Genomic DNA, 26,937 nt, shown 5'->3' on the forward strand with positions numbered 1-26,937 from the left:
ATTAAAGGTTGTTTTCAACAGAATGTGATTCTACACTCCCCACCCCACCCTGTGTGCATCTGGATCACCAGGGGTGATTTGAAAGAATACTACTGCCCAGGCTATGCATACCCCCAGAGATCAGTTTTCAACTAGTGTGGGATAGGGCCCAGGCGTTGCTTTTCTCTTTTCTTTTAACGTTATCCTGGTAATTCTGTTGTGCAGCTTGGACTGAGAACAATTAAAACAATTGTAATAAACAACCAAAGTTTTATATTTTTAAATATTAAATTCCCTGAATTTTCATCTCCTGCATAAGACTTTCAAAATTAAAAATGCTATCTGGGTAAAGACTGGTCTGATTTAAGCAATTATAAATACAAAGTACGTTCATGCTATCAGATTAGCAAAGATTTAAAAATAATAAAATACAGTGTCGGTGAGAATGAGCATTGACATACACTGTTTATAGAAATGTAAATTGAATGTGTATTGACCAACTTTGCTTAGGGTAGTTTGACAATATGTATTCAGAGCTTTAAATATACGTAAACTCTTTTTGTCCCTGGAATTCCACTTTTAAGAATTTATCCTTAGAAAGTAATTGAGCACATTGATGAAGATGAGTTAATGTTTGCTCAATGTTGCTTTCAATGTAAGAGATTGTAAACAATCAAATATCCCAACTCTGGATTGATTAAATTATGGTATATTCATACCTGATACTAGTAAATAATTCTGTAGTTAAATGAGTTAACATGGAAAGATTAAATTATTGATAGAAAAAGTTATAAAACAGCATGATTCCATTTTTGTTAAAATATGGGATATATATGTAAAATATATATATGCACAGACACACACACACATACAGGTGGGGGAAGCCCAGAAAACTATACATTAAAATATTAAAAGAGGTACTTTTCATTTTGTTTTATTCTCATGCATATTCTACTTGTTTATTTGTTTTTCACTGAAAGCAAGTACTAGTATAACAAATAAAGACATTTGTTAAATAAAACATATTTTTGAAAAATGGAGACTTGTTACTTTTATCTAAACCAAATGAATGAACTGCTACAGAACTCCGTCCATCTTCACTTGGTCCAGCTGTGAAAAACAAGCTATTTGATAGTTAGAAACAACTATTTCTTAATATACTAAACTTCTCCAATATATTTATTTTCAAAGTAGGTTAGGAAGAATAAAGTTAAACTTGTGTTATTAACAGATGCCATATCATCTCTGATCACAATCTGATTAAAATCAGTAAAGGTGACATGGAATGAATTAATTGAAATGCATCTCAATGTATTTTCATGGGGGTGTCTTCCTTAACGTCCGTAATTAATAAGTGGTGTTTTTGTTTTGTTTTTTTCATTTTAGGCGGTTCAGGACCCTCATCCTCCATTGCCATCGCTGGCACCAGCCACCCTGCCATCACAAAGACAACATCTGTTCTCCAAGACGGCGTCATAGTCACCACCGCAGCTGGAAACCCACTGCAGAGTCAGCTGCCCATCGGGAGTGATTTTCCTTTTGTTGGCCAGGAGCACGCACTTCATTTTCCATCCAACAGCACTTCAAACAACCATCTTCCACACCCCTTGAACCCCAGCCTCCTCAGTTCTCTACCTATCTCTTTGCCAGTGAATCAACAGCATCTCCTAAACCAGAATCTATTAAATATCCTCCAGCCTTCAGCAGGAGAAGGCAAGTCTGAGATCAACCTCCACCCTTTAGGTTTTCTCAACCCGAATGTAAACGCTGCTCTAGCTTTTCTCTCCGGTGACATGGATGGGCAGGTATTGCAGCCTGTTCACTTTCAGCTCTTAGCAGCCCTGCTTCAGAACCAAGCCCACGCAGCTGCCATGCTTCCCCTGCCATCTTTCAATCTGACCATCTCAGATCTTTTTCAACAGCAAAATACCCCTTTACCCTCATTAACACAGATGACAGCCCCACCAGACCATTTGCCAAGCAATCAGTCAGAGAACAGCCGAGCTGAGACCCTTTTAACCAGCCCCCTGGGGAACCCTTTACCAAGCTTTGCAGGCAGTGACACTGCTTTTAATCCCCTGTTCCTCCCAGCTGTCACTGGGGCCTCAGGATTAATGGCCTTGAATCCCCAGCTGTTGGGAGGTGTCCTGAACTCGGCATCGGCCAACACCGCTAATCATCCAGAGGTTTCCATAGCAACTTCCTCCCAGGCAACCACTACCACAACCACTACATCATCAGCAGTGGCAGCACTGACTGTCTCAACACTTGGTGGGACAGCAGTGGTGTCAATGGCAGAAACATTGCTGAATGTATCTAATAATGCTGGGAACACACCTGGTCCAGCTAAACTCAACAGTAACTCTGTGGTGCCACAGCTACTTAACCCTCTACTGGGGACAGGTCTGCTTGGTAAGTTACATTTTTTCACAAAGTTTTACAAAAGAAACGTTTTTCTAATTCTAGTTTCTCCTTTTTAAAGACTCCATTTTGTCACACTATTTTTAAAAATGTTTTTGTTATGTCACAGCTTGCTTAAGGAACTAAATATAATAATACCCACACACAACCATAGTTATACAAACATGAAAATGACTTTTTTTCCTTCCCCGTATTCTAGCAATACTAAATACCACTTAAATCTGCTTTCTCTTATCTTCTAATTCTGATGCCACCTAAAGCTAACCTATCCATCATTCTCTTAAGCCAAGTAGAGTTTTATTTTTCAAATAATGAAGTACAGGTACATCTTAAATATAACTTTTATTTGAACTTTAGTTGGTGTGGCATCACAGGGTTAGTATGAGCAGCTGCACTGTGGATGAAAACAGTTTGAGAAAGGGTTTTTCCAGGTGATCCCTCAATAAACAGAACTAAAATACTTATCCAGCAAAGTAAGAAACAAGGCATAAAAACAAAGTTAACCTTTGCCCAAGTTCAAGGAAACAGCCCCAAGAGCTACTGCTAGATTTCCTCAGACAGTATGATTCTTTAAAAATGTGTGGCTTAAAACCAGAATCCTTCATGTATATTATACTGTCACAAAAATGTTAGATAATATGTCAAATATATTCAACCGATTGGTGCAGGCAACTAATATAATTATAATATAATATAATATAATATAATATAATATAATATAATATAATATATAATACAGTACAGTACAGAGGTGGTTTCCATAAAGTCTGGAAACATTGGCAAATATATTTGATATTATCTAGGGCATGTTCACTGTATGTAAAAATATACATGTTTCCAGATTTATGGACACCTTTATAATAGAGTTTAATTAGTTCTACTTGTCATTGAAGTCAATGTAGTTAAGTAATCTAAAAAGAATAATAGATTTACATATTTCAAATTACAGGATAATTTCAATAACATCATCTTCAAAATAACTTATGTGTAATTTCAAAACAAGACTATTTTGAATTTTGAATATAAACTTAGTTATTAACTAACCCTCTCTGATTATATAATATTTATTTTTAATGATTGTGACAATGACTTCTTTTTGTTTTGTTAGCTTTCTTGACAATTTTAATTTTAAGTGACCCTCCTTCTACTTAAAAACAAAATTCATATATCCACACCAAATAAAATTGGATTTGGTCTGGATATATGAATTTTGTTTTTAAGTAGAAGGAGGGTCACTTAAAATTAAAATTGTCATATATCCAGACCAAATCCAATTTTATTTGGTGGTCATTATTGATGATTGTGACTTAAGAAGTAAACTTTGTAAATAAGGCCTGATCATATCCACTCATTTTAATCATCTGGTCAGATACCTGTGATTGCCAGAACAGTTTAGGACTAATTTCTACTTTTAATTGTAGGTGCTTTAATAAAAGTACTTTCAAGAAAAATGTTTAACACTGAAGCTCAAAATAAGGACTTGCTAATGGATAGAGGAAGAGTAGTCTCTCCGTGACATAAAATCAAAAAACTAATTATGAAAGATAAAATTAAATAGTAAAACATTCTTTCCTTACCACTTAGTAAGACTGAGAAGAAAACAAGAAAGAAATGATCATGTAAGTCTAGTTTTTAGTTTTTTTCTTTCAGGAATCATCAGGTACAAAGATAGGCATAGGATTGCCAAAGAATCACATTGACTTACATTTTATGTTTTTCAAACTATAGGTGACATGTCCTCAATAAACAATACTTTGAATAACCATCAACTGACTCATCTACAGTCGCTGTTAAACAACAATCAGATGTTTCCTCCAAATCAGCAGCAGCAGCAGCTTCTTCAGGGGTACCAGAATCTCCAGGCATTTCAAGGACAGTCCGCAATTCCTTGCCCAGCTAACAGTAACCCCATGGCTTGTCTGTTTCAGAACTTTCAGGTACTCTCCTTCCCTGTGTTATTTTAGTCGAAAACAATGTCTACACTTTTTTTAAAACACTTAATTTGGGGGAAGAGACAAAGAAGGAAGTTTACGCCCATCCAGCTCTACTTACTGGCTTTTCTCTATGAGTATCGTTAAACATTCTAGTCTTTTACGTGAAGGTTACTTTATTTTGTCTGAAGCATCTCAGTGGCCCTTTTGGAGCTATTAGGAAAAACATCTTGGTACCCTCTTAAATCCTTGGAAAGTTCAGCCCCACTGCTCTCGTGATTGGAATCCACACCCTGCGCACGCCTGCCTCACTCTCCAGCCCCGCTCCCCCGTCTCTGGCTTCAGCCACAGGATCTTCCTTTAAGTAGACAAACTGAGTGAATTCCTGATAGATTGAGGAGCTAGATAGGAAGAGCAACACTACATAAATATAAGAAGAAAAATATAGTCTTTTAAAAAATAATCTTGGGGTAGAGAAGGCTCTTTCAGCAAGATGCAAAACCAACGAGTAAAAAAAAAAAAAAGGGAACCCAATTGAATACATGAAACATTAAAATCTGTATGATTAAGGGTATTTTTTATTTTTTTATTAATTTATTTTTGTTACAGATGTTTCTCCTTTTTCCCCTCTAGACCCCCTCCTCCCCAGCCCATCCCCCCCTCCACCCTGCTAGAATTGTTGTCTATGTCCATTGGTTATGCATACTTGCATATAAGTTCTTTGGTTCATCTCATCCATCCCCCCACCTCCCTGCTATGAGGTTTGTCAGTCTGAACCATACTCCTTTCTATGTCTCTGGGTCCACTTCATTTATCAGCCCTCCCTGTTCATTATATTCCACAAATAAGTGAGATCACGTGGTATTTGTCCTTCTCTGATTGGCTTATTTTGCTTAGCATAATACTCTAGAGGTCCCTCCATGTTGTCTCAAAGGATAAGAGATCTTTCTTTCTTACAGCTGCAAAGTGTTCCATTGTGTATATGTACCACAGCTTTTTTATCCACTCATCTACTGATGGACACTGGGCTGTTTCCAGATCTTAGCTATTGTAAATAGTGCTGCTATGAACGTAGGGGTACATATATTCTTTCTGATTGGTGCCTCAGGCTTCTTAGGATATATTTTTAGAAGTGGCATCATAGGGTCAAATTGCAATACAATTTTTAATTTTTTGAGGAAACACCATACTGTTTTCCATAGTGGCTGCATTCCCGCCATCAGTGTACTAGAGTCCCCTTTTCTCCACACCCTTGCCAGCATTTGTTGTTTGATGATTTGTTGATGGTGGCCATTCTGACAGGTGTGAGGTAATACTTCATCGTTGTTTTAATTTTCATCTCTCTGATGATTAGTGACGCTGAGCATTTCTTCATATGTCTCTTGGCCATTTGTATGTCCTGTTTGGAGAGGTGTCTATTTAGGTCCTCTGCCCATTTTTAAATTGGGTCCTTTGTCTTCCTTTTGTTGAGTTGTATGAGTACGCTGTATATTTTGGAAATGAACCCCTTGTCTGATGTATCATTGGGGATTATGCTCTCCCATACAGTGGTTTTCTTTTCCATTTTGATGGTTGTTTCTTTTGCTGTGCAGAAGCTTTTTAGTTTGATGTAGTCCCATGTGTTCATTGTTTCCTTTGTTTCTGTTGCCTTAGGGGATGTATCAGTGAAAATTCTGCTGTGTATGATGTCCAAAATTTTGTTGCCTACATTTTCTTCTAGGAATTTTAGGGATTCACAAGTCACATTTAAGTCCTTTATCCATTTTGACTTTATTCTTGTGTATGGTATAAGTTGATGGTCCAGTTTCTTTCTTTCTTTCTTTCTTTCTTTCTTTCTTTCTTTCTTTCTTTCTTTCTTTCTTTCTTTCTTTCTTTTTTTTTTTGCATGTGGCTGTCCAATTTTCCCAACACCATTTATTAAAGAGGCTGTCTTGACTTCAGTGTATGCTCTTACCACCTTTGTCAAATATTAATTGAACATAATGTTTTGGGTTCATTCTGGGTTCTCTGTTCTATTCCACTGGTCTATATGCCTGTTCTTGGGCCAGTACCAGGCTGTTTTGATTACAGTGGCTTTGTAGTATAATCTGATATCTGGTATTGTGATCCCACCTACTTTGTCCTTCTTTTTCAAGATTGCTGTGGCTATTCGGGGTCTTTTTCAGTTCCATATGAACTTTTGAAGTATTTGTTCTAGTTCTGTGAAATATGTCATTGGTATTTTGATGGGGATTGCATTGAATCTATAGATTGCTTTGGGCAGAATGGACATTTTAATGATGTTAATTCTTCCAATCCATGAACAAGGTATATGCTTCCACTTATTTATATCTTCCTCTATTTATTTTTTCAGTGTCCTGTAGTTTTCTGCAAATGGGTCCTTTACTTCTTTGGTTAAGTTTATCCCTAGGTAACTTAATTTTTTTACTGCAATGGTAAATGGGATTGCTCTTTTAGTTTCTCTTTCGGTGAGTTCATTATTGGTGTATAACAATGCCGTAGATTTCTTGATGTTAATTTTGTATCCTGCTACCTTGCTGAATTTATTTATTGTATCTAGCAGGTTTTTTTTATGGAATCTTTAGGGTTTACTATGCATAATATGATGTCATCTGTGAATAATAACAGTTTCACTTCCTCCTTTCCAATTTGGATCCCTTTTATTTTTTTCTTCCTGTCTGATTGCTGTGGCTAAGACTTCCAGTACTGCGTTAAATAAGAGTGTCAAAAGTGGGCATTCCTGTCTTGTTCCTGTTCTTAAGAGAAATGCTTTTCATTTTTGCCCATTGAGTATGATGTTGACTGTAGGTTTTTCATATATGGCCTATATTACATTGAGAGATGATCCCTCTATTTCTACACTGCTAAGTGTTTTCATCCGGAAATGGGCACTGGATTTTGTCGAATGCTTTTTCAGCATCTGTTGATATGGTCATATGGTTTTTATTTTTCATTTTGTTTAAGTGGTGTATCACATTTATTGATTTGCAAATATTGTACCAGGCTTGCTTCCCTGGGATGACTCCCATTTGGTCATGGTGAATAATTTTTTTAATGTATTGCTGGATCCGATTTGCTAGTATTTTGTTCAGGATTTTGACATCTAGATTCATCAGGGATATTGGCCTGTAGTTTCCTTTCTTTGTAGTATCTTTTTCTGGTTTTAGAATTAGAATTATGCTGGCCTCATAAAACAAGTTTTTGGAAGTCTTCCTTCTTGAATTTTTTGGAATAGTTTGAGGAAAATGGGTGTTAGTTCTTCTTTGAATATTTGGTAAAACTCCTCCATGAAGCTGTCCAGGCCTGGGCTTTTGTTTGCTAGGAGAGTCTTGATTACATCTTCAATTTCTTCTGTTGTTATTGGTCTGTTCAAGTTTTCTATCTTTACCCGGTTCAGTTTTGAGAGACTATGTGTTTCATGAAATTTGTCCATTTTGCTTAGATTGTCCAATTTTTTGCCATATACGTAATTGTTCATAGTATTTATTAACAAACCTTTGTATTTCTGTGGTATCAGTTGTTACTTCTCTTTCATTTCTGATTGTGTGTATTCTCTCTCTTTGTTTCTGGGTGAGTCTAGCTAAGGGTCCATCAATCTTGTTTATCTTTTCAAAAAACCAGCTCTTTGTTTCATTGATCCTTTGAATTGTTTTTTTGGTCTCTATGTCATTTATTTCTGCTCTGATCTTTACTATTTCCTTCCTTCTACATGCTCTTGGGTTTTCTTTTTGTTTGCTTTCTAGTTCTTTAAGTTGTGAGGTTAGACTAGTCAATTAGAAATGTTTGTTTCTTGAGGTAAGCCTGTAGTGCTATGAACTTCCCCCTCAGAACTGCTTTTGCTGCATCCCATGGATTTTGTGTTGTTGTGTGTAATTTTCATTGGTTTCCAGTAAGTTTTCAATTTTTTTCTTTATCTCCTTGGTAACCCATTCATTGTTTAATAACATGCTATTTAGCCTCCATGTGTTCAAATGTCTTTGTATGTTCCTGTTGCAATTGATTTCTAGTTTCATGCCATTGTGATCTGAGAAGATACTTGATATGATTTCAGTCTTCTTTTACTCGTAGAGACTTAGTTTTTGTCCTAACATGTGTCCTATATTTGAGAATGTCCCATACAAACTTGAGAAGAATGTGAATTCTGCAATTTTGTGGTGTAATTCTCTGTAGATATCTATTTAATTCATTTGATCTAATGCTTCATTTAGAGTCTCTGTTTTCTTGTTAATTTTTTCCTAGAGGATCTATCCAGTGATGTCAGTGGGGTGTTGAAGTCCCCTGCTATGATTGTATTACTGTCGATTTCTCCTTTGAAGTCCTTTGAAGATTTTTAATATATTTTGGTGCTCCTATATTGGGTGCATATATGTTTACCAAGGTTATATCTTCCTGTTGGATAGATCCTTTCAATATTATGTAGTGGCCTTCTTTGTCTCTAGTTATGGCCTTCATTTTGAAATCTGTTTTATCAGATATGAGTATTGCTACCCCAGCTTTCATTTTCATTGCGTTTACTTGGAAGATTTTTTTCCATCCCTTCACTTTCAACCTATGTGAGTTTTTTGTTGTGAGGTGAGTCTCTTGTATACAACATATAGATGAGTCATGCTTTCTTATCCAATCAGCTACTCTTTTTTTGTTTTGTTGTTTTTCTTTTTGATGTTTCACATTCTTTTTTTGTTTGTTTGTTGTTGTTTTTTTTGTTGGATGTAAAATGTATTACAGGTTATCCACATTTTTCCCCCATTGACCTCCTCCTCCCCACTCCCGCCCCCCTCCTACTTTTTCCCACGCTATTGCCTGTGTCCATTGGTTATGCATATAAGTTCTTTGGTTTATGTCTTCCCACCCCCCAACCCCTTTCCCTTTGAGGTTTGTCAATCTAGCAATGAATTTGTACTTCTTAATCCCTTCACCTTTTTCACCCATTCCCCCAACCCCCCTCCCATCTGGCAACCAACAAAATGTTCTCTGTATTTATGAGAATGTTTCTGTGCTACCTGTTCATTTTGTTTGTAGATTCCATTGTTGATAGATATGTATTCATTGCCATTTTGTTTGTTCATACATTTTATCTTTTTCTTCAAAAAGACCCTTCATCAATTCATATAATAACGGTTTGGTAGTGATGAACTCCTTTAACTTTTTCTTGTCTGGGAAGGTTTTTATATGGCCATCTATTCTAAATGACAGCTTTGCAGGATAGAGTAATCTTGGTTGTAGGTTCTTGCTTTTCATCACTCTGAATATTTCTTGGCACTCCCTTCTGGCCTGCAAAGTTTCTTTTGAGAAATCAGCTGACAGCCTTATGGGAACTCCCTTGTAGGTAACTAGCTGCCTTTCTCTTGCTGCTTTTAAGATTCTCTCTTTGTCTTGAACCTTTTGCATTTTGATGATGATGTGTCTTGGTGTGGGCCTCTTGGGGTTCATCTTGTTTGGGACTCTCTGTGCTTCCTGGACTTGTATGTCTGTTTCTTTCACCAAGTTAGGAAAGTTTTCTGCCATAATTGTTTCAAACAGGTTTTCAATTTCTTATTCTCGCTCTTCTCCTTCTGGCACCCCCAAGATGCGAATGTTGGCATGCTTGAAGTTGTCCCAGAGGCTCCTTACACTATCCTCATTTTTTTGGATTCTTTTTTCTTTTTGCTGTTCTGATTGGGCATTTTTTGCTTCCTTATATTCCAAATCGATGGTTTGCTCCTTGGATTTACGTACTCTATTATTGAAGCTGTGTAAATTATTCTTTATTTCAGTTAATGCCTCCTTTAATTCTAACTGTGTATCCATGATTTCTAACTGGTCCTTTTTTATGCTCTTGAGGCCCTCCCTAAGTTCACTGAGGTTCTCACTAAGTTCATTGAGCATCCTTATAAGCAGTATTTTGAACTCAGTATCTTTTAGTTCGCTTATCTCCATTTCGCTTAGTTCTTTTATTGGGGTTTTGTTCTGTTCTTTCATTTGGGACCTGTTTCTTTGTCTCCTCATTTTGGCTGCCTCCCTGTGTTTGTTTCAGTGTATTACTTAATGAGAGGTATGGGGCTAGCTGAGACCCGATGCTGCTCGTTTGAAAGAATTTAGGAAAAACCTGAAGCAGGATCCAAGACAGGCCAATCCTATGGTTAAGCAAGTGGCAACAGCTGGTGGGCTTGAAAGTTGGGTGGGGCAGGGCGGGGCTACCAGTGTGAGCCAGGTTGCTGGAGTCCCAGATATGGCAACTGTCCTCTGCCCCCGGGAAGGGCTCACCAAAGGAACAAAGGCCTCTTACAGCACGTTTGTCCTGGAGAAAGTCCCCTCTCCAGCCCTCGCTCCAGTGCCAAACAGCTCAGTTCTTCCCTGTGTGTCTCTGGTGCCCCTCGAGCTGCCTCCCCTCCAAGCTTAGAGGGAGAGAGTCCGATAAGTTCGTGCGCGGGCCCTTTAGGGAGCTGCCTGGGGCTCCAGCCACGTCAGCTTCCCTGAACCTCAGTTCCTGCTGGTTTTTCCAGCCAGAAGTTATGGGGACTTCTCTTCCTGGCACTGGAACCCTGAGCGGGGCACCTGGTGTGTGACGGGGACCCCTCAGTCCTCAGGAAGGACCTTCCCAGCCGAGGGAGCCTCCTGATTTTTATCCGCCACTCTTGGGTGTGGGACCAGCCCAGCTGCTGCCGCCACCGCCTCCCCTCGAGCCTCCGCCCCTCCTACCAGTCTGGATGTGGCTGCTGCTTTAATTTTGTAGTTGTCGGACTTCCATTCAGCTTGATTTCAGGCGGTTTTGAATGATGGTTGTTCTGCAGTTTAGTTGTAACTTTGATGTGGTTGTGGGAGGACTCGATACCACGTTTACCTACCGGCCATCTTGACTGGAAATTTACTCTGTCTTTTTTTTTTTTTTTTTTTATCCTCACCTGAGGACACCTTTCCATTCTCTGCTCAGGTAGAGTGGGAGGGAGAGAGAGGAACAGAGAGAGAGAGAGAGAAACATCGACGTGAAAGGGACACATCGAGTGGCTGCCACCTGCACAACCAACCAGGGCCGGGGACAAACTGCAACCGAGGTACGCGCCCTTAGCGGGAACCGAACCCGGATCTCTCAGGACCGCAGGCCGACGCTCTAACTGCTGAGCCAAACCGGCCAGGGCTACTCTGTCTTTTGATTGGGGTGTTCAGTCCATTTACATTTAAGGTGATTATTGATATGTGCTTATTGCCATTTTGGTTTATTGTGGTTATATTTTTCTTCCTATTTCTACTAATTACAGCAGTCCTTTTAACATTTCTTGCAGTGCTTGTCTGGTGCTAATATATTTCTTTAGCCTTATTGTGTCTGGGAAGCTCTTTATTTGACCTTCTGTTTTGAATGATAGCCTTGATGGGTAGAGTAGTCTTGGATTTAGATCTTTGTTTTTCATGACTTTGATTACTTCATGCCATTCCCTTCTGGCCTGTAGTTTTTCTGTTGAGAAGTCAGCTGATAGCCTAATGGGAGTTACTTTGTAGGTAACCTGTTGCTTATCTCTTGCTACCTTTAGGATTCTCTCTTTGTCTTTAATTTTTGGCAATTTAATTACTACGTGTCTTAGTGTGGGCCTGTTTGGGTCCTTCTTACTTGAGGTTCTCTGTACTTCTTGAATTTGAATGCCTTCTTCCTTCACCTAGTTAGGGAAGTTTCTGTCACTATTTCTTCAAATATATTCTCTAACCCTTACTCCTTTTCTTCTTCTTCTGGAACTCCTATGATGTGAATATTGTTATATTTTCAGTTGTCCAATGGTTCACTTAAGCTGTCTTCCTGTTTTTTAATTGTTTTTTCCTTTTGGTTTTCTGATTGGTTGATGTTTTCTACCCTGTCTTCTCATTCACTGATCCGGTCCTCCACTTCCTCTACTCTGCTGGTTAATCCTTCCAATGTGTTCTTTATTTCTGCTATGTTATTCTTCATTTCCACTTGGTTGATTTTCAATGTTTCTATATCTTTACTCATGGTGTTGATGTCCTTACACATGCTGTGGCTTCCTGAAGATCATGGCTCTGAACTCTACCTCTGATAACTTGCTTAATTTCATTTCATTTATCTCATCTTCAGTACAGTTCTCTTGTTCTTTCATTTGGGATTTGTTTCTTTGTTTCACCATTTTGGCTATCTCAGTGGGTTTTGGAGCCTGCCGTATTTTCCCTGTGGGTATTGGTGTTCTGGTGTTTGCGGCTCCCTCTACTGGATTTGGATGAGCATGGGAGGACCCACGTTAAACGCCACTGTCAAGTCTTACTTACCTGGGTAGATTTGCAAGCCCGGGATAGGTTCAGTGATCTTTTAGCTTTTTGCCTGGAGGCTATTATTCTTAGTTACTTGATGAGCCTTGGGTTGTAGCCCTCATCTGAATGAAAAACTCCCTCAGGTGTTCAGCATAAGAAGATTTCCAGAGTGTGGGGCAGATGCTGGTTGCTAATGAGCCTCAATTTGCATTTCTCTGGCCCAGCTGAGTGGGGTTGAATCGCTGAGGGAGGTGTTGCTGCCTCTCCCCAGAGCTCTAGGAGGGAGCAAGATGGCCACCATCCTGGGAGGCTGTGACTCAGCAAAAACTCTGAGTGTCCTCCAAATCCCGGGTGTTCCCACACAGTTCTAGTTCAGTCCACCTTTCCTCTGCCAGAGCCCAAGGTGAGTGGCTGTAGCTAATTTAGTGCTTCATCCTGGACCTCTGTGCTGTGGAGCCAGCTTGGGATTTTAACCCCGAGAGAGCTACTCACAGCTAAAATAGCTGCTGTCCGTGGACTCCCAGCCTGCCCTCTCATGCCTCCACAGACTACCAGGCTTGATTCAGTGTCTTTTTCTCCTGTCGCTGGTTATATAGTCCTCTCCAGCTGCTTTTTTGTTGCTTTTTCCCAACGATTTGTCTTTACTTTAGTTGTAATTCCAATTTGGTCCTGGGCAATGGTCTGTGTAGCTTCCATTCGCTCTGCCACCATTTTGAAAAATCCGATTAAGGGTATTTTAAACAAAGTTAAAGATAAGTGACAATCTGGAAGAAAATATTGCATTATAATAGCAAATAATTGATATTCATAATATAAAAAGAGCTCCTACATATTAGAAAAAAAAAGATAATTGATTAGAAAAGTGAACAACAAATAAGAGCAGTCAAGTCACAGAAAATAAAAGATAAATTAGTCATAAACATATGAAAAGAATAATTAAAGTTATATAAATTACAACACTGATATATCCATTAGATTGATGATACCTTGCTGACAGTGGTGTGGGGTGATGGATTCTTTCAGATATATTGTTGCTCTGATTATATACTGATACAGTCCTTTTCGAGAGTAATTTGATAGTTTATTGGGTTTGTAAACACACATGCCCTTTGACCCAGAAATTTAACTTCTATGGATCTGTTTTAGAGAAATCTTCAAATGTGAATTGAAGGGCACAATTCAGAATGTTCATTACAACTACTTAAGCATCCACCAATAGGGACATAGTTAAATATATTACGGTAGATCCATCTGTCTAGTAGTTTAAAGAGTCAGCTCGACTTTATATAATTTGATATGAAGAGACCCACAAGATTGCAAGACTTCAGTACTGTAGTATTGCAGAAGAAAACTAAAATATAGTAACATTTATGTGAACAATAGAAAGAAGAAAAGGAGGAAGGAAGGAAGGGAGGAAGAGAGGAAAGGAGGAAGGGAGGAAGACTAGATGTCCACCTGCATACTTGAATGTATTACAAAGAGGTGTCTTCAAGGATGCTGTCCAACACTGATCACCTCTGAGAAAGGAAGTGGGATCGCAGTGCAAAGGGAAAGCACAGGGTTAGGTAGGGCACGATGATGACAAAAACTTCTGTCTTCTTTGACAGTGAGAAAATATTTATATACATCTTATGTAATGAAACAGTTTAGAAGGAAAGAGGAAGTGCTCAACCATGTCACTGAGAAAACAAGTAAATGAAGCCTGAAGAGAAGCCACTAGATTTAGCAGTGAGAACATCACCAGCACTTGCAGAATGCAGTTTTCATGGAGCACTGGGAGCATGAGGCAGATTGCAATGAAAGGATGAAAACGATTAGGAATTAAAGAGTGTGGACTAAAAACTTCCAAAAACTGAACCACAGAAAACAAGAAAAACAGGGTAGTGCCCCGAGGCAGGCGTAGGTTGAATGCAGACCTTATAATATAAAAGCCATGCACATAGTTGTGTGCTGAAGGAAAGAAACCAAAAAGTGGAAGAGATGGTGGTTACCAGAGGGGAAGGGGGGTGAGGGAGGTAGAAGAGGGTAAAGGGAGGATAAATGACTTGGGGTGAACACACAATACAATATGCAGATGATGTATTACAGAATTGTACATGTAAAACATAATTTTATTAACCAGTGTCACCCCAATAAATTTAATTTTTAAAAAATGGAAGAGATAGAACATAAAGAAGAGAAGGGATAATAAATAAAGCAAGATCCATGAGGAGGGGGTTGGGATCCAAAGCATAAATGGAGAACTTACTCTCAGAAAGCAGAAGGAGCCCCCTCTGACCCTGGGAAGCAGGACAGGATTTGGGGCACACAGAGTCGCAGAGAAGTATATGCTGCCAGAAGGCAGGGAGGAGCAGAGGATAAGAATTATGAGAATTCTGAACCTATGAACTCCACTTTCTGTGTTAAGTAAGGCCATTTACTACAGATAGTGCAGAAGACATGATCGCAGCTGGCATGGAAGTGGGTGAAGATTTGAACAGGGGTGAAGGAGAGGGGTGCCCAACTGGAGGATCACAGGACCAATGGGAACACTGAGTCCCCAGCTGCAATTGGAAGCCAGATGTCAGCATCCTCACTGTAGATACAGATGAAACAAGCAGTTGATTGATTGAGGACTGGGGTTTTATTTGGTAGGTGTAGACGGGAGAATAGCAAGAGAGTCGTTGATGTGCTGATGGATCCAAGGTTCTGGTTTAGTAGGGAAGGATGGGAAGGCAGGAAGGGAATGATCACCGCGGGGAACATCCCAAGTATCAAAGGTCTGGAGCAGCAATTCTTAGATGGACTTGGTGAAATTAGAATAACCTGGGGGAATTTTTCAAACTGCCCTCATCTTTCCTGTCCTGAGCATTGATACTCTTCTCTGGTGGGCATTTCCTCCCTTCACCTCTTCCCAACTGAGAATCACGTCTGTAGGAGGCCGTTGCCACTGGCGACAGCGGAGGGGTGTCCCTCCACTGCTGGCCTGGTGAGCTTGGAAACTAGGTGTGACTACCCTCTCTGAAGACTAAACTTTTAGTGTTATATCAGAAATATCTTATTGTTAATAAAGGAGTATATGTTTGTTTTGTTTTATCTTATATTGTATTTCACTTAGTTTAGTAGAAACCATTTTCAAAATCTGGTTCCCTTTGTAATTTGAGCAGTGTTGGTGACTGACTTGTTTCTGTCTTTGAATCCCAAGTGGCAAAACCTGTAATGATACTAAATACCTGAAAACATATTGCGTCCAACAGCCTCAGCTTTAATTTTTCTAGAGAATGTTTAGTACTGATGATTAAACATAACTCTGTTGATTGATTTTAATCGAAGAAATAGTACCCAGCCTTGGCCGGTTTGGCTGAGCAAGTTAGAGCATCAGCCTGTAGACCAAAGGGTCCCAGGTTCAATTCCCAGTCAAGGGCACACACCTGGGTTGCAGGTTTGATCTCCAGCCCCAGTCAGGGTTTTGCGGGAGGCAACCAATTGATGTGTCTCTGTCACGTCAATTTTTTCTCTTTCTTTCTCTACCTCCCTCTCTTCCACTCTAACTAAAAATGAATGGAAAAATATTCTCAGGTGAGGATTAAAAAAAGGAAATAGTACCCAAATATAATCAAGAGATATGCTTTTCTATATAGAGTGACTTTTTTTATATTTCATTTTTAAGTCTTGTTCTTTATTTCTTTCCCTGTTATATTTGTTTGTCTTCTGGTATATTTTAAACTTATGTCTTTCTCTTTTTTTAATCATTTTTTTGTTTTTCAATTATAGTTGCCATACAATATTATATTAGTTTCAGGTGTACACTCCAGTGATTAGACATTATAAAAAGTATTAAGTGAGCCCTGGCCAGTTCGGCTCAGCGGTTAGAGCATCAGACCATGGACCAGAGAGTCCTGGGTTCGGTTTCCACTAAGGGCACGTACCTCAATTGCACTTTGCCCCTGGTCCTGGTTGGGGTCGTGTGGGTGATGACCACTCGATGTGTGTCTCTCATGTCGATGTTTCTCTCTCTCTTCCTTCCTCTCTCCCTCCTTCTCTATCTCAAGATAAATGCCAAAAAAAAATGTCTTTGTGTGAGGATAAAAAAAAATTATAAAGTGTTTACCCTGACAAATCTCATACCCATCTGATAGCATACATGGTTATTAGAATGTTATTAACTATATTCCCTATGCTATTTTTACACCCCTATGACTACCAGCAAGGACCTACATCCAAGATTACTCTACCCAGCAAAGTTATCACTTAGAATTGAAAGTCAGAGAAAGAGCTTCACAGGCAAGAAAACTACAGGAATTCATCACCACCAAACCAGTATTGCATGAAATGTTAAAGGGTCTTCTTTAAGAAGAAGAGGGGGAAAAAAAAGATAAAAAATATGAACAGTAAATGGCAATAAATACATATCTATCAATAATTGAATCTAAAAATCAAAATAAACGAACAAGGAGAACAGAAAGAGAACATTTTGATGGCGGCCAGATGGGAGGGAAGTTGGGGGGGATGGGTGAAACCGGTGAAAAGATTTGGAAGTACAAATCAGTCAAGTTATGTCTTTCTCTTTGACGTCTTGAAAATATGTTTCTCTCTCTCACTGCTCCCCGTCTGTTTCTTTAAGGTGAGAATGCAGGAAGATGCAGCTCTCCTCAACAAAAGAATAAGCACTCAGCCGGGGCTCACAGCACTTCCTGAGAATCCAAACACTACACTTCCACCGTTCCAAGATACACCTTGTGAGTTGCAGCCGAGGATTGACCCATCTCTTGGTCAGCAGGTGAAGGACGGCCTCCTTGTGGGTGGCCACGGTGATGCCTCCGTGGATGCCATTTACAAGGCAGTTGTTGACGCAGCCAGCAAAGGAATGCAGGTGGTCATCACCACAGCAGTCAACAGTACAACTCAGATCAGCCCCATTCCAGCTCTGAGTGCCATGAGTGCCTTCACTGCTTCGATCGGTGACCCGTTAAGTCTCCCCAGTGCTGTCAGTGCGGTCATTCATGGACGAAACGTGGGCAGTGCTGATCATGATGGTAGGCTGAGGAATGCAAGAGGGGCCCGGCTGCCCAGGAGTCTGGACCATGGGAAAAACTCAAACGAAGGCGATGGGTTTGAATATTACAAGTCAGCAAGTTGCCACACATCTAAAAAACAGTGGGATGGGGAGCAAAGCCCTGGAGGGGAGCGAAACCGGTGGAAGTGTGAGGAATTTTTAGATCATCCAGGCCATATTCACAGTAGTCCTTGTCACGAGAGGTCCAACAATGTCTCTACACTGCCATTTCTGCCTGGGGAACAGCACCCAATACTGTTACCACCAAGAAACTGTCAAGGGGATAAAATTCTGGAGGAAAATTTCAGGTATAATAACTACAAAAGAACTATGATGAGTTTTAAGGAGAGACTAGAGAACACTGTGGAAAGATGCGCACACATTAACGGGAACAGACCTCGACAGAGTCGTGGCTTTGGAGAGCTACTGAGCACTACAAAGCAAGACCTGGTCCTCGAGGAGCAGTCTCCAAGCTCCTCGAATAGTTTGGAAAGTTCTCTGGTCAAAGACTACATCCATTACAATGGAGACTTTAATGCCAAAAGCATTAATGGGTGTGTGCCTAGCCCTTCAGACGCTAAAAGCATTAGTAGTGAAGATGACCTACGGAATCCAGACTCCCCCTCTTCAAATGAGTTGATACATTATAGGCCAAGGACGTTCAATGTTGGCGACTTGGTCTGGGGCCAAATCAAAGGACTGACTTCCTGGCCTGGAAAATTAGTAAGAGAAGACGACGTTCACAATTTATGTCAACAAAGCCCCGAGGAAGGGAAGGTATACCAATCTTTATCCATTGTCAAATACTAACCTTTATTCAGATATCAATTATTATTTTTTGTTATCATCACTTTGGATTCTTTGGATTTGAAATTAGGATTCTTCATGACTCATTGAGGTCTCACAAACTTCTGGAGCATAAAGTGAAGAGGGGAAGGTTATAGTCACCAAAATGTCATATCATCAAGGGGTGAGTTGTGAAGCATCTGTAGATTCCACTAAGGCTCAGAGTGGTTCTAACCCAGGAACCAGATTTCCAGAATTTTGTTAACTCTGGCTTCCTTGCTTGCACTTACCTAATGCTTCATCCCACGCAGAGGATGAAGGCAAGTGGCATTGAGTGGGGGAGAGTCTGGTAGCCACTGGAGCCCAGGAATATGGCAGAGGTAGGAGTCGTCCCAGGCAACAGGAAGTGCCAGGGGGCAGTGACCCCTCTGTGTGCCTACCTGTGACCCTTAGAGCTGGGGAGAGGGTAAAATCGGGGTGGAGTTGCAGCCACTTCTGGAAGCAGCAGGTAACGTCTGAAATCAGAATGGTGTCTCCTTTCAGGAAAAGTCCTGGGCCTTTATAACATATGGAAATGTTTAACCCATAGTCTGGTTCTACTTAACACAATCTGATCATATAAATTAAATGAAAACTTCTCCGTGAAACTACCATTCAATTTAGAAGAAATTAGGAGGGGTCTTCTGGGCTCCCCTCACCCCTCATACTTGGTAGAAGTGACTCACTAGGCAAGAACTAGGCAGAATGTTGAAAGTAGATAGAAAAATTTAGATTATAACGCATATTCCCCACATAGAGTGAAGAAACATAATTTTTCATCTCCTTAGGAAATAAAAATTACTCTTCCAGGTATATAGTGTTATTTTCTTAAAAAGTATATTGTATAAAGCTATGTCAAGTCTGCTCAAAGCTCCACTGGTACTTAGGTTTAATGGCAGGAAACCAAAAGCATTTTTGCCAGCACAATAAAAGGATTGTCTTTCTGCAAATGACCGGGAGGTCCTTAAACCCGTTGCTTATAATGCCTAATATATACTTGTCAGGATACACTCTGGGCATAACGTTTCTACGTTTGATAAGAAAATGAATTCCATACTCCTAGTCACAAAACATTTTATTCTCTAATCTCTCTGAGACCAGACAAACATTCTTTAGGTTGATAAACCTAAATATTTTTGACAGTTTATTCAAAAATAATTAGAAACAGCAAAATTGGGCTTTTATGATATAAACGGAACTGCTGCAAATACAAGATGTAGACAGTGAGCTGTTTTACAGTGTCTGTGCACATGAAACCACGTCTTTTCTATGTGCCATTTCACAAAAGCTTAACCAAAGAAAAGATTATGGCCTTCCTTTCCTGGAAACCTTCCTGTCCTAGAGCCTTGTCTAAATATTTTTTATGTCCCCCGGAGAATAAAGGCATGCACTTTTAACACATTTCACATTAAACAGTGCTCCTGATCTTCTGGTCAGTCTGTGTTAGCAAACTCCCAAGACTGAGCTCCTCACTGATATTTAGGGAGCTATCCTAAACAACAGTCATTATCTAAGAGTCCATGAAACATTTATTTTCCATCATTTAAGTAAGCAACTGGTTTTCATTCACTATAAAATAATGTTTCAGAAATCCGGATTCTTCATTCTCATTGTAAGCAATTAATGAATTCTTAATAGGGAGCATAAAATTGTTCCTGTACATTCAAATACCCCCTCCCATTGGCTGGCATGGTAATTTTGCATTCTTGAAACCTTGATATCAAGACACACTACAAATATTTTAAGTAATTCAGACGAAAAGAATTTAATGCACACATTTAGAGGTGAAAAACTGAAAACATATGTAATGAAATATTAATAGCACATGAAATATGTATCTGTCATTAAAAAGCAAGGTATAACAGCCTTAAATGCTCTAGGGCACTTAACATTTTTTAAAACCTTGAGTTTTTCCAGGACCTACCTCACTTTGACACATAAAAAACAAAGTACTACTTCACAAAAAATATTTTTTTCTCCTATAGTTCACAAAACAAAGGAAGGACTTCCTCATGCCTTATTTAATGATGCCCAGCTAGCCAAACAGTGTTCCCAATTTCTAACACCAGGAAAAGCAATATTTCAAGCCCAGGTCTGTCTGACTTCGAGCCAAGTGGCCTTTGCACCAAGTGGCCTTTGCCTGCTGTCTGGGTGATCCTGGTTCTTCAACAAAAGATTAAACTGTGTTTAATATCTGTGTAAGACAAAGCGTAATCTAGTTGAAAAGATTTCCAGTAGAACATTTCTTGAATGTGTAGTACTCTTACTCCAGTGAACCAGTAGGATATGGATTTTTGTTACATAGAGCCTCTCAGTCCTCAGCAATGGTGGATGAAGTCTTGTACGTTAATAACCAGACTTGTGCTTTTCAAAGGGGATGCAGTGCTTCAGGGCTGCTTCTGTGTACCGGGGCAATGCCTGACATTTTCGCCAAGTTGGGAGAGAAAGGCAGAGGCTGCCTCCATAGACGGCTTGTGTATTAGAGTAAGATCTTATTAATTCCACCTCACTAACATGGAAGGGACCGTTTTTCCTGGTGCTTATCTTTGTAGTATCTCAGAGGAAAAGGTTTGCTAGACAACTTTCTTACACATCATCCTTTTAATCCTTCGTGGCCTCTCAGTGTTTCATACTATTTCTATGTCTACCAAAGTAAATTAATCCAAGATCCTGTCCGATCGCACCAGATAAAATCTATGTTAACTCAAGTTTTAGAATAGATTTATTATCTTATCTCTCCACCACCCCACCACCCCATCCCTCAAACCTATCGTTTATTTCCTGTTACAGTCTTTGTTCTCAGCAGGCCACTTCAAATTCTTTTTGGAAGCAGGCAGAGTAGAAACAATAAACAATCGATTGACAGAGTTGCAGGTTGCTAATTCAGAGCAAACCAGGCACCTCCCATGTTTTCTGGTTGTGTGAGTGGTCTCTGGACTGAGAGGTCGGTGCTGATTGGGGCACTGATGTCTTCCAGGGGCTGAGATCTCCATCACCATGTTGTCCATAAATTGATGCTTTAGCCAACTCTTTGTGATGATAGTAAGTGACTTGTTCAGTTTATGGTTTTAGAAAGGCACTTTCCATCTTGGGTGGAGTATGACATGCAACAGAATTACAGATAAGCCATTAGAAATGTTCTGCAGTTTCTGAGCTTACTTCCTAAGAGGTATGATTTACAAACGTTTATCAAATACTGCATGAACATAGTCTAGAGAGAACTAGAGAGAAGGCAAAGTATGGCAGGGAGAGGCGTGGGCCTCGGCCCTTCTGACCTGGGCATACTCCCAGCTCCACCAGCTACCCAAGTGGTCCGGGGTAGGTATGTTAATCTCCCAGACCTGCAGTCTTCGCACTTCTCAAGTGAGAATATTAATTCCTACTCAGATGGGTGTTTACAGAATTAAGTGAGACACCATAAATAGACTATCCAGCACACAAAAGAAGCTCAGCGAAAATGAGCCTTCTCATGCCTGTCCTCTCTGTAAGACAGCCTGGTTCATTTGGCTTCCACCGTTATGGAATTGTGGTAATGTGACCTAGTGTTTATCTGTGCATTATCCATGAATACAGGGTTTACTGACCAGGTTGAGGATAAAAGGATTATAAAAATATATTCAGTGAATGAAATATTTTATAACATTTTTATAAACTGCAACACAACATATGTATTGGCATATCTGATTATAAATTCATATTAGCTGTTCATTTCAAGCAGGGGTTGGACTTGGAAGCATTTCAAAGCTCCTAGTTTGTTGAGTGACCTTGAAAGTCCCCTTCTCAGAGTTTCTGAAAAATGTCAACTCAGACTTTCTTCCTCCACCTTCCTTGATACCCTCCCCCCTCCCACTCAACAACATTAATTACTAGAGATTTTTAACAGCCTGCGAAAAGGTGGACTGGATTGTCCCTGCATACTTACCAAAATTGAAGCTGGTGACAGCACCGGAGGGTAGTATGTACCTTACAATGCCATTCAGGGAATGGTATCGCCTCACAAATGCTTTTTTCCTTTGGTTATCAGTATGTGATGAAGTACATTCTGGAAGATACTTATACTTTTTCTAAAGAAATGCAAGGTGTTTTTTTTTGTGGGTTTTTTTTTTTTTCCCTTTATTGATTTGAGAGAGAGAGGAAGTAAGAGAGAGCGAGAGATAGAAATATTGATGAGAGAGAACATCGATTGACCGCCTCCTGCATGCCCCCCACTGGGGATTTGACCCACAACCAGGCACGTGTCCTGACCTGAAATCAAACCGGCGACCTCTTGGTGCATGGGTCAATGCTCAACCTCTGAGCCACACTGGCTGGACTTCTTTTTTTTTTTTTTTCTTAATCTATGTGACCATAAAATTTATTTCTAACATGCACTAACCCTATTTGCAAAATCCTTTTTAATGAGGCAAAAGTATGAGCTATGTCAAAGAAAAATGTGCTTCATTCGCATGGCCATCATCTCAAGCACAGTCTTCCTGTTATCTGACTCTGCCTGTGGAAGGCGTTTACAGTTTGCATTTAACCTACTGTCATTGTACTGTAATTTCTCTCCAAATCCTGAACCCTGTACAGTTTGAGGTCCAGTGGCCAAGAGTAAGACCTCATTGCAGTGTGCAAGTCCATGGTCGGGGCCAGAGAGAGGCACTGCCCGACACTGGCTCTGGATTAGAGAATTCTGGGAAAGGAAACCGGCTTCCGCCAGAACCACACCTATCTGCTATCCTGTGCAAGCGTGTTAAGCCTACATAGCTGTGGGAGCTACCTTTATGTACTTATTTCACTAATTACTTAAACACAGGACAAATGCTCTTATTTTCTAAAGCAAATTTTGTGATTCTTCTCATCTTTGATCTTACAATAACCTGGAAGGGATGATTCTTTTTTCTTTTTTAGTAAGTGAAAAATAAAATTCTTATTTTTTTTCGGAGTAGATCGTTTTTGCTCTTTTTGAACATTGGCCCATTGGTCTTCACATTCCATTGCTCTAACATGCGATATGTATTCTGACCCAAGCCAAATTTAGGAAAGGAGTTGTTTCTAGATTGGCACCAGAATGTTTCTTTTCCAGTGAAACATTGGTTGTGGTTTGACAGGTAGAGACATCTCCTGATTACTCAGGAAAGTTCTCAATTTTAGTGCAACCCACCTGAGTAAATGAAGACAGGTTTTTAAAAGCAGTGTATGAGGTGCTACTTCTCCAGACTCACACTTTGACTTTTTCCACACAGTTATTGTATTTGTCAGGGAGAGATAAAAAGAGTTCTCTAGATAGTCATTCAAAACAGACAAGACACATCATTATTAGAACTCATAACAAAGTTGATTTGGGGACAGCACGCCCTCAGTATGTTCGTTTGACAGTGTGGAGAAGGACCAGAGACCACCTGCCATCATATTCCGGAGACGCCGAACTTGAGGAATTGAGCCTGGGGACTGAATTTGGGAGGTGTGCCTCCTGTGATGTTCAGACATTTTATTTTCAAGAACATTCTTCCTGTGCTTGATTATCAGTGTGAGCTGTTCGTATTGCGTGGTGCTGTAATTCTCTGTTGAAATCGTCCTTTGTGTATTCCCTTTACCTTATATATTTTCTTAACCTCTGTTGGAAATGAATCCTTTTCTTTGTACCGAATCCATACCCATAATATTTGGGCTACATTTTGGCTGGTGGGGCAGCAGAAGCAATCAGTGCTCTGTAGCAACAGAATCTTCTTGAAAAGGAAGTAATATAGTTGTTGGAAAGTGGTAAGTAAGATAAGAAAGTCAGTGTCTGATCAAAATGTGAGTGAAAATAAAAATGAAGACCTAGGTAAGACCAGAAATGTAAAATTAGGGAAAAGACTAAACTGAGTCAAAAGCTTAGGTAAGACTGTGAAGCTACACGCTAGTGAACTGTGGAATATTACGGACTTCTCTTCCCCTGAGCTCTACCCCAGGGGGAAAGGAAGCCTCCCTCCCTTCGCAGACCGCAGAGTCCTTGAGCTTGTGAGAGCCGTTTTCACATGGGTGGTAGCACGTGCAGTCTCAGGTCTGAAGCAAATAAATGCTTCTGTTACACGAGCTTTTAAACAGTGTGTGGGTTTTTTTGGATATACGAGTTTGTCCAAAACATTTCATCTGTGTATGTGTTGCGGGTCGAGCTGAAATTTGTCACCTTTAGAATAGATTTATTCTAGTCCTGTAGTGTGGTTTCCTAGTTCTCCAAGGTACTGCTATCCAAAGTGAAGAGGGAAGGAAGCTCGCGTGCACGCGCGCACACACACACACACACACACACACACACCCTCAGATAGTGTCACCGGCTAAGATAGTAATAGTGTGGATTTGGTTAGTTCATTGGGAAAAATTTGGATTCACTGTAGTGATGTTTCCATGAGTTCTGTTGTACTGTTGCTGGAAAATTAGGTTCTTCCTTTCTGTCACAGATGAGTTAACCTTTTACCCCAAATTACTTATTTATCATTATTCTCCATTCTTTCAAAAATTTTGACTTATAGAACTTAAGTTAGCAGGACTTTTTCAGCTTGAAGATTTTTAAAAAATATATATTTAGTATTTGATAAATGTGTGATGATAATGAGCCTAAGAAATGCTTCATATTTACTTAATTCTTCAGAGCTGTAGTTCCCAGACTTTAGCTTATATAGTATGTTACCTGTACTATTTCTTAGTTAAAATTTTTCTTTACATTTATTTACTCATATATTCATTGAACAAATATTTTTAACACATATTATGTACTAGGCACTATTAAGATACTTTTTTTCATTTTTTTTGTTAATCCTCACCAAAGAATATTTTTCCATTGATCTTTAGACAGAGTGGAAGGGAGGGAGGGAGAGAGAGAGAGAGAGAGAGAGAGAGAGAGAGAGAAAGAGAGAAACATCAGTGTGAGAGAAAAACATCGAGTGGTTGCCTCCCACACGACCATGACCCAAGCCGGGGATGGAGCCTGCAACCCAAGTATGTGCCCTTGACCAGGAATCGAATCTAAGACCCCTCAGTTGGCAGGCCGATGTGCTAACCATTCAGCAAAACTGGCCAGAGCTCAAGACACTTAAAAAGCTTCTACACTTCTAATTTATATGTGAAACCTTAGGTAAAATGGTCTTGTATTTTTTAAAAATTTATTTATTTTTGTTACAGATGTTTCTCCTTTTTCCCCACTGATTCCCCCCTCTCCCTCCCTCCCTGCCCTGTCCCCAGCTTTGTTGTCCATGCCCATTGTTCATGCACACATGCATATAAGTTCTGTGGTTTATCTCTCCCCCACCATCCCCTCTTCTGGGGATTGTCAGTCTGTACCCTACTTCCATGCCTCTGGGACTACCCCAATCCTCAGACTGTTATGTTCATTATATTCCACAGATAAGTGAGATCATATGATACTTGCCTTTCTCTGTTTTGTTTCACTTAGGATAATACTTTCCAGGTCCCTCCATGTCATCGTGAAGGATAAGAGATCTTTCTTTCTTACAGCTGTGTAGTACTCCATTGTGTATATGTACCACAGCTTTTTTTATCCATTCGTCTACTGATGGACATTTGGGCTGTTTCCAGATCTCAGCTATTGTAAATAGTGCTGCTATGAACATGGGGGTACATATATTCTTTCTGATTGGTGTTTCAGCCTTCTTAGGATATATTCCTAGAAGTGGGATCACTGGGTCAAATGGCAGTTCAATTTTTAATTTTTTAGGTAACACCATATTGTTTTCCATAGTGGCTGCACCAGTCTGCATTCCCACCAGCAGTGTACTAGAGTCCCCTTTTCTCCACACCCTCGCCAACACTTGTTGTTTGAGGTCTTGTATTTTTAATATAAATGTATACGAGTACATAACTACCAAAGGGTAGCCAGTTTGTTTCTTGGTCAAGGGTATGTATTTAGGTTGCAGGTTCGATCCTGGCCCTGGTCAGGGTCGTGGGGGAGGCATCCAGTCAATGTGTCTCTCACATCATGTCTCTGTCTGTCTGTCTCTCTCTTCTCCCCTCCTTCCCTTTCATGCTATCTAAAAACCAATGGAAAAAGATCCTTGGGTGAGAATTAACAAAGTAAATAAACAAATAAAAATTAAATTACAAAAAAAAATGTTTAAGGTCTGTCCCCACCTAAAATAATTTCACATGCCACCATGGCACTTTGGGGAAAACCACTTTGGTGTTTATAAAGCACTTTCATGTTCATTGTCTTTTTAGATTCTCTCAGTAACCCATAAAAATGTACCGTTATCCCCATTTTACAGATGAGAGAACTGAGGCTCAGAGAAGCAGGATTCCTAAGGGCACAAATCATAGGCAATAAAGCCCTGGTCTCCTAAGTCTAAGTTTAGTACTCAGCATGATACCGTTCCCCCAACCGTAGCCGCTGACATTGTAGAGATGGGATGGGGAAGTGAAGATCAGAAGGGGGAACTTGAGGTCAGCTGTGCATCTATGTTATGAAATCTGTGAGGTGACTTCTGCCCTGTCCTTTGGCCTCTGGGTGACAGCTTTGCCTTAGCACGAAGTAGCTGCAAA

General features: G+C 39.8%; 1 protein-coding gene across 1 annotated transcript in view; it reads left to right on the top strand.

The window, feature by feature from the left end:
* The window catches only part of MBD5 (methyl-CpG binding domain protein 5), a 439,511-nt gene that overhangs the window by 394,285 nt on the left and 18,289 nt on the right, over positions 1-26,937 (top strand). The window contains exons 9-11 of the mRNA XM_036254977.1: positions 1,366-2,391; positions 4,129-4,337; positions 17,164-18,372. Of these exons, the coding sequence (XP_036110870.1) occupies positions 1,366-2,391; positions 4,129-4,337; positions 17,164-18,372 (2,444 nt within the window). The remainder of the gene's footprint in view (positions 1-1,365; positions 2,392-4,128; positions 4,338-17,163; positions 18,373-26,937) is intronic.

Source organism: Molossus molossus, unplaced genomic scaffold (genome assembly GCF_014108415.1).
Source record: "Molossus molossus isolate mMolMol1 unplaced genomic scaffold, mMolMol1.p scaffold_m16_p_11, whole genome shotgun sequence".
NCBI classification, from domain to species: domain Eukaryota; kingdom Metazoa; phylum Chordata; class Mammalia; order Chiroptera; family Molossidae; genus Molossus; species Molossus molossus.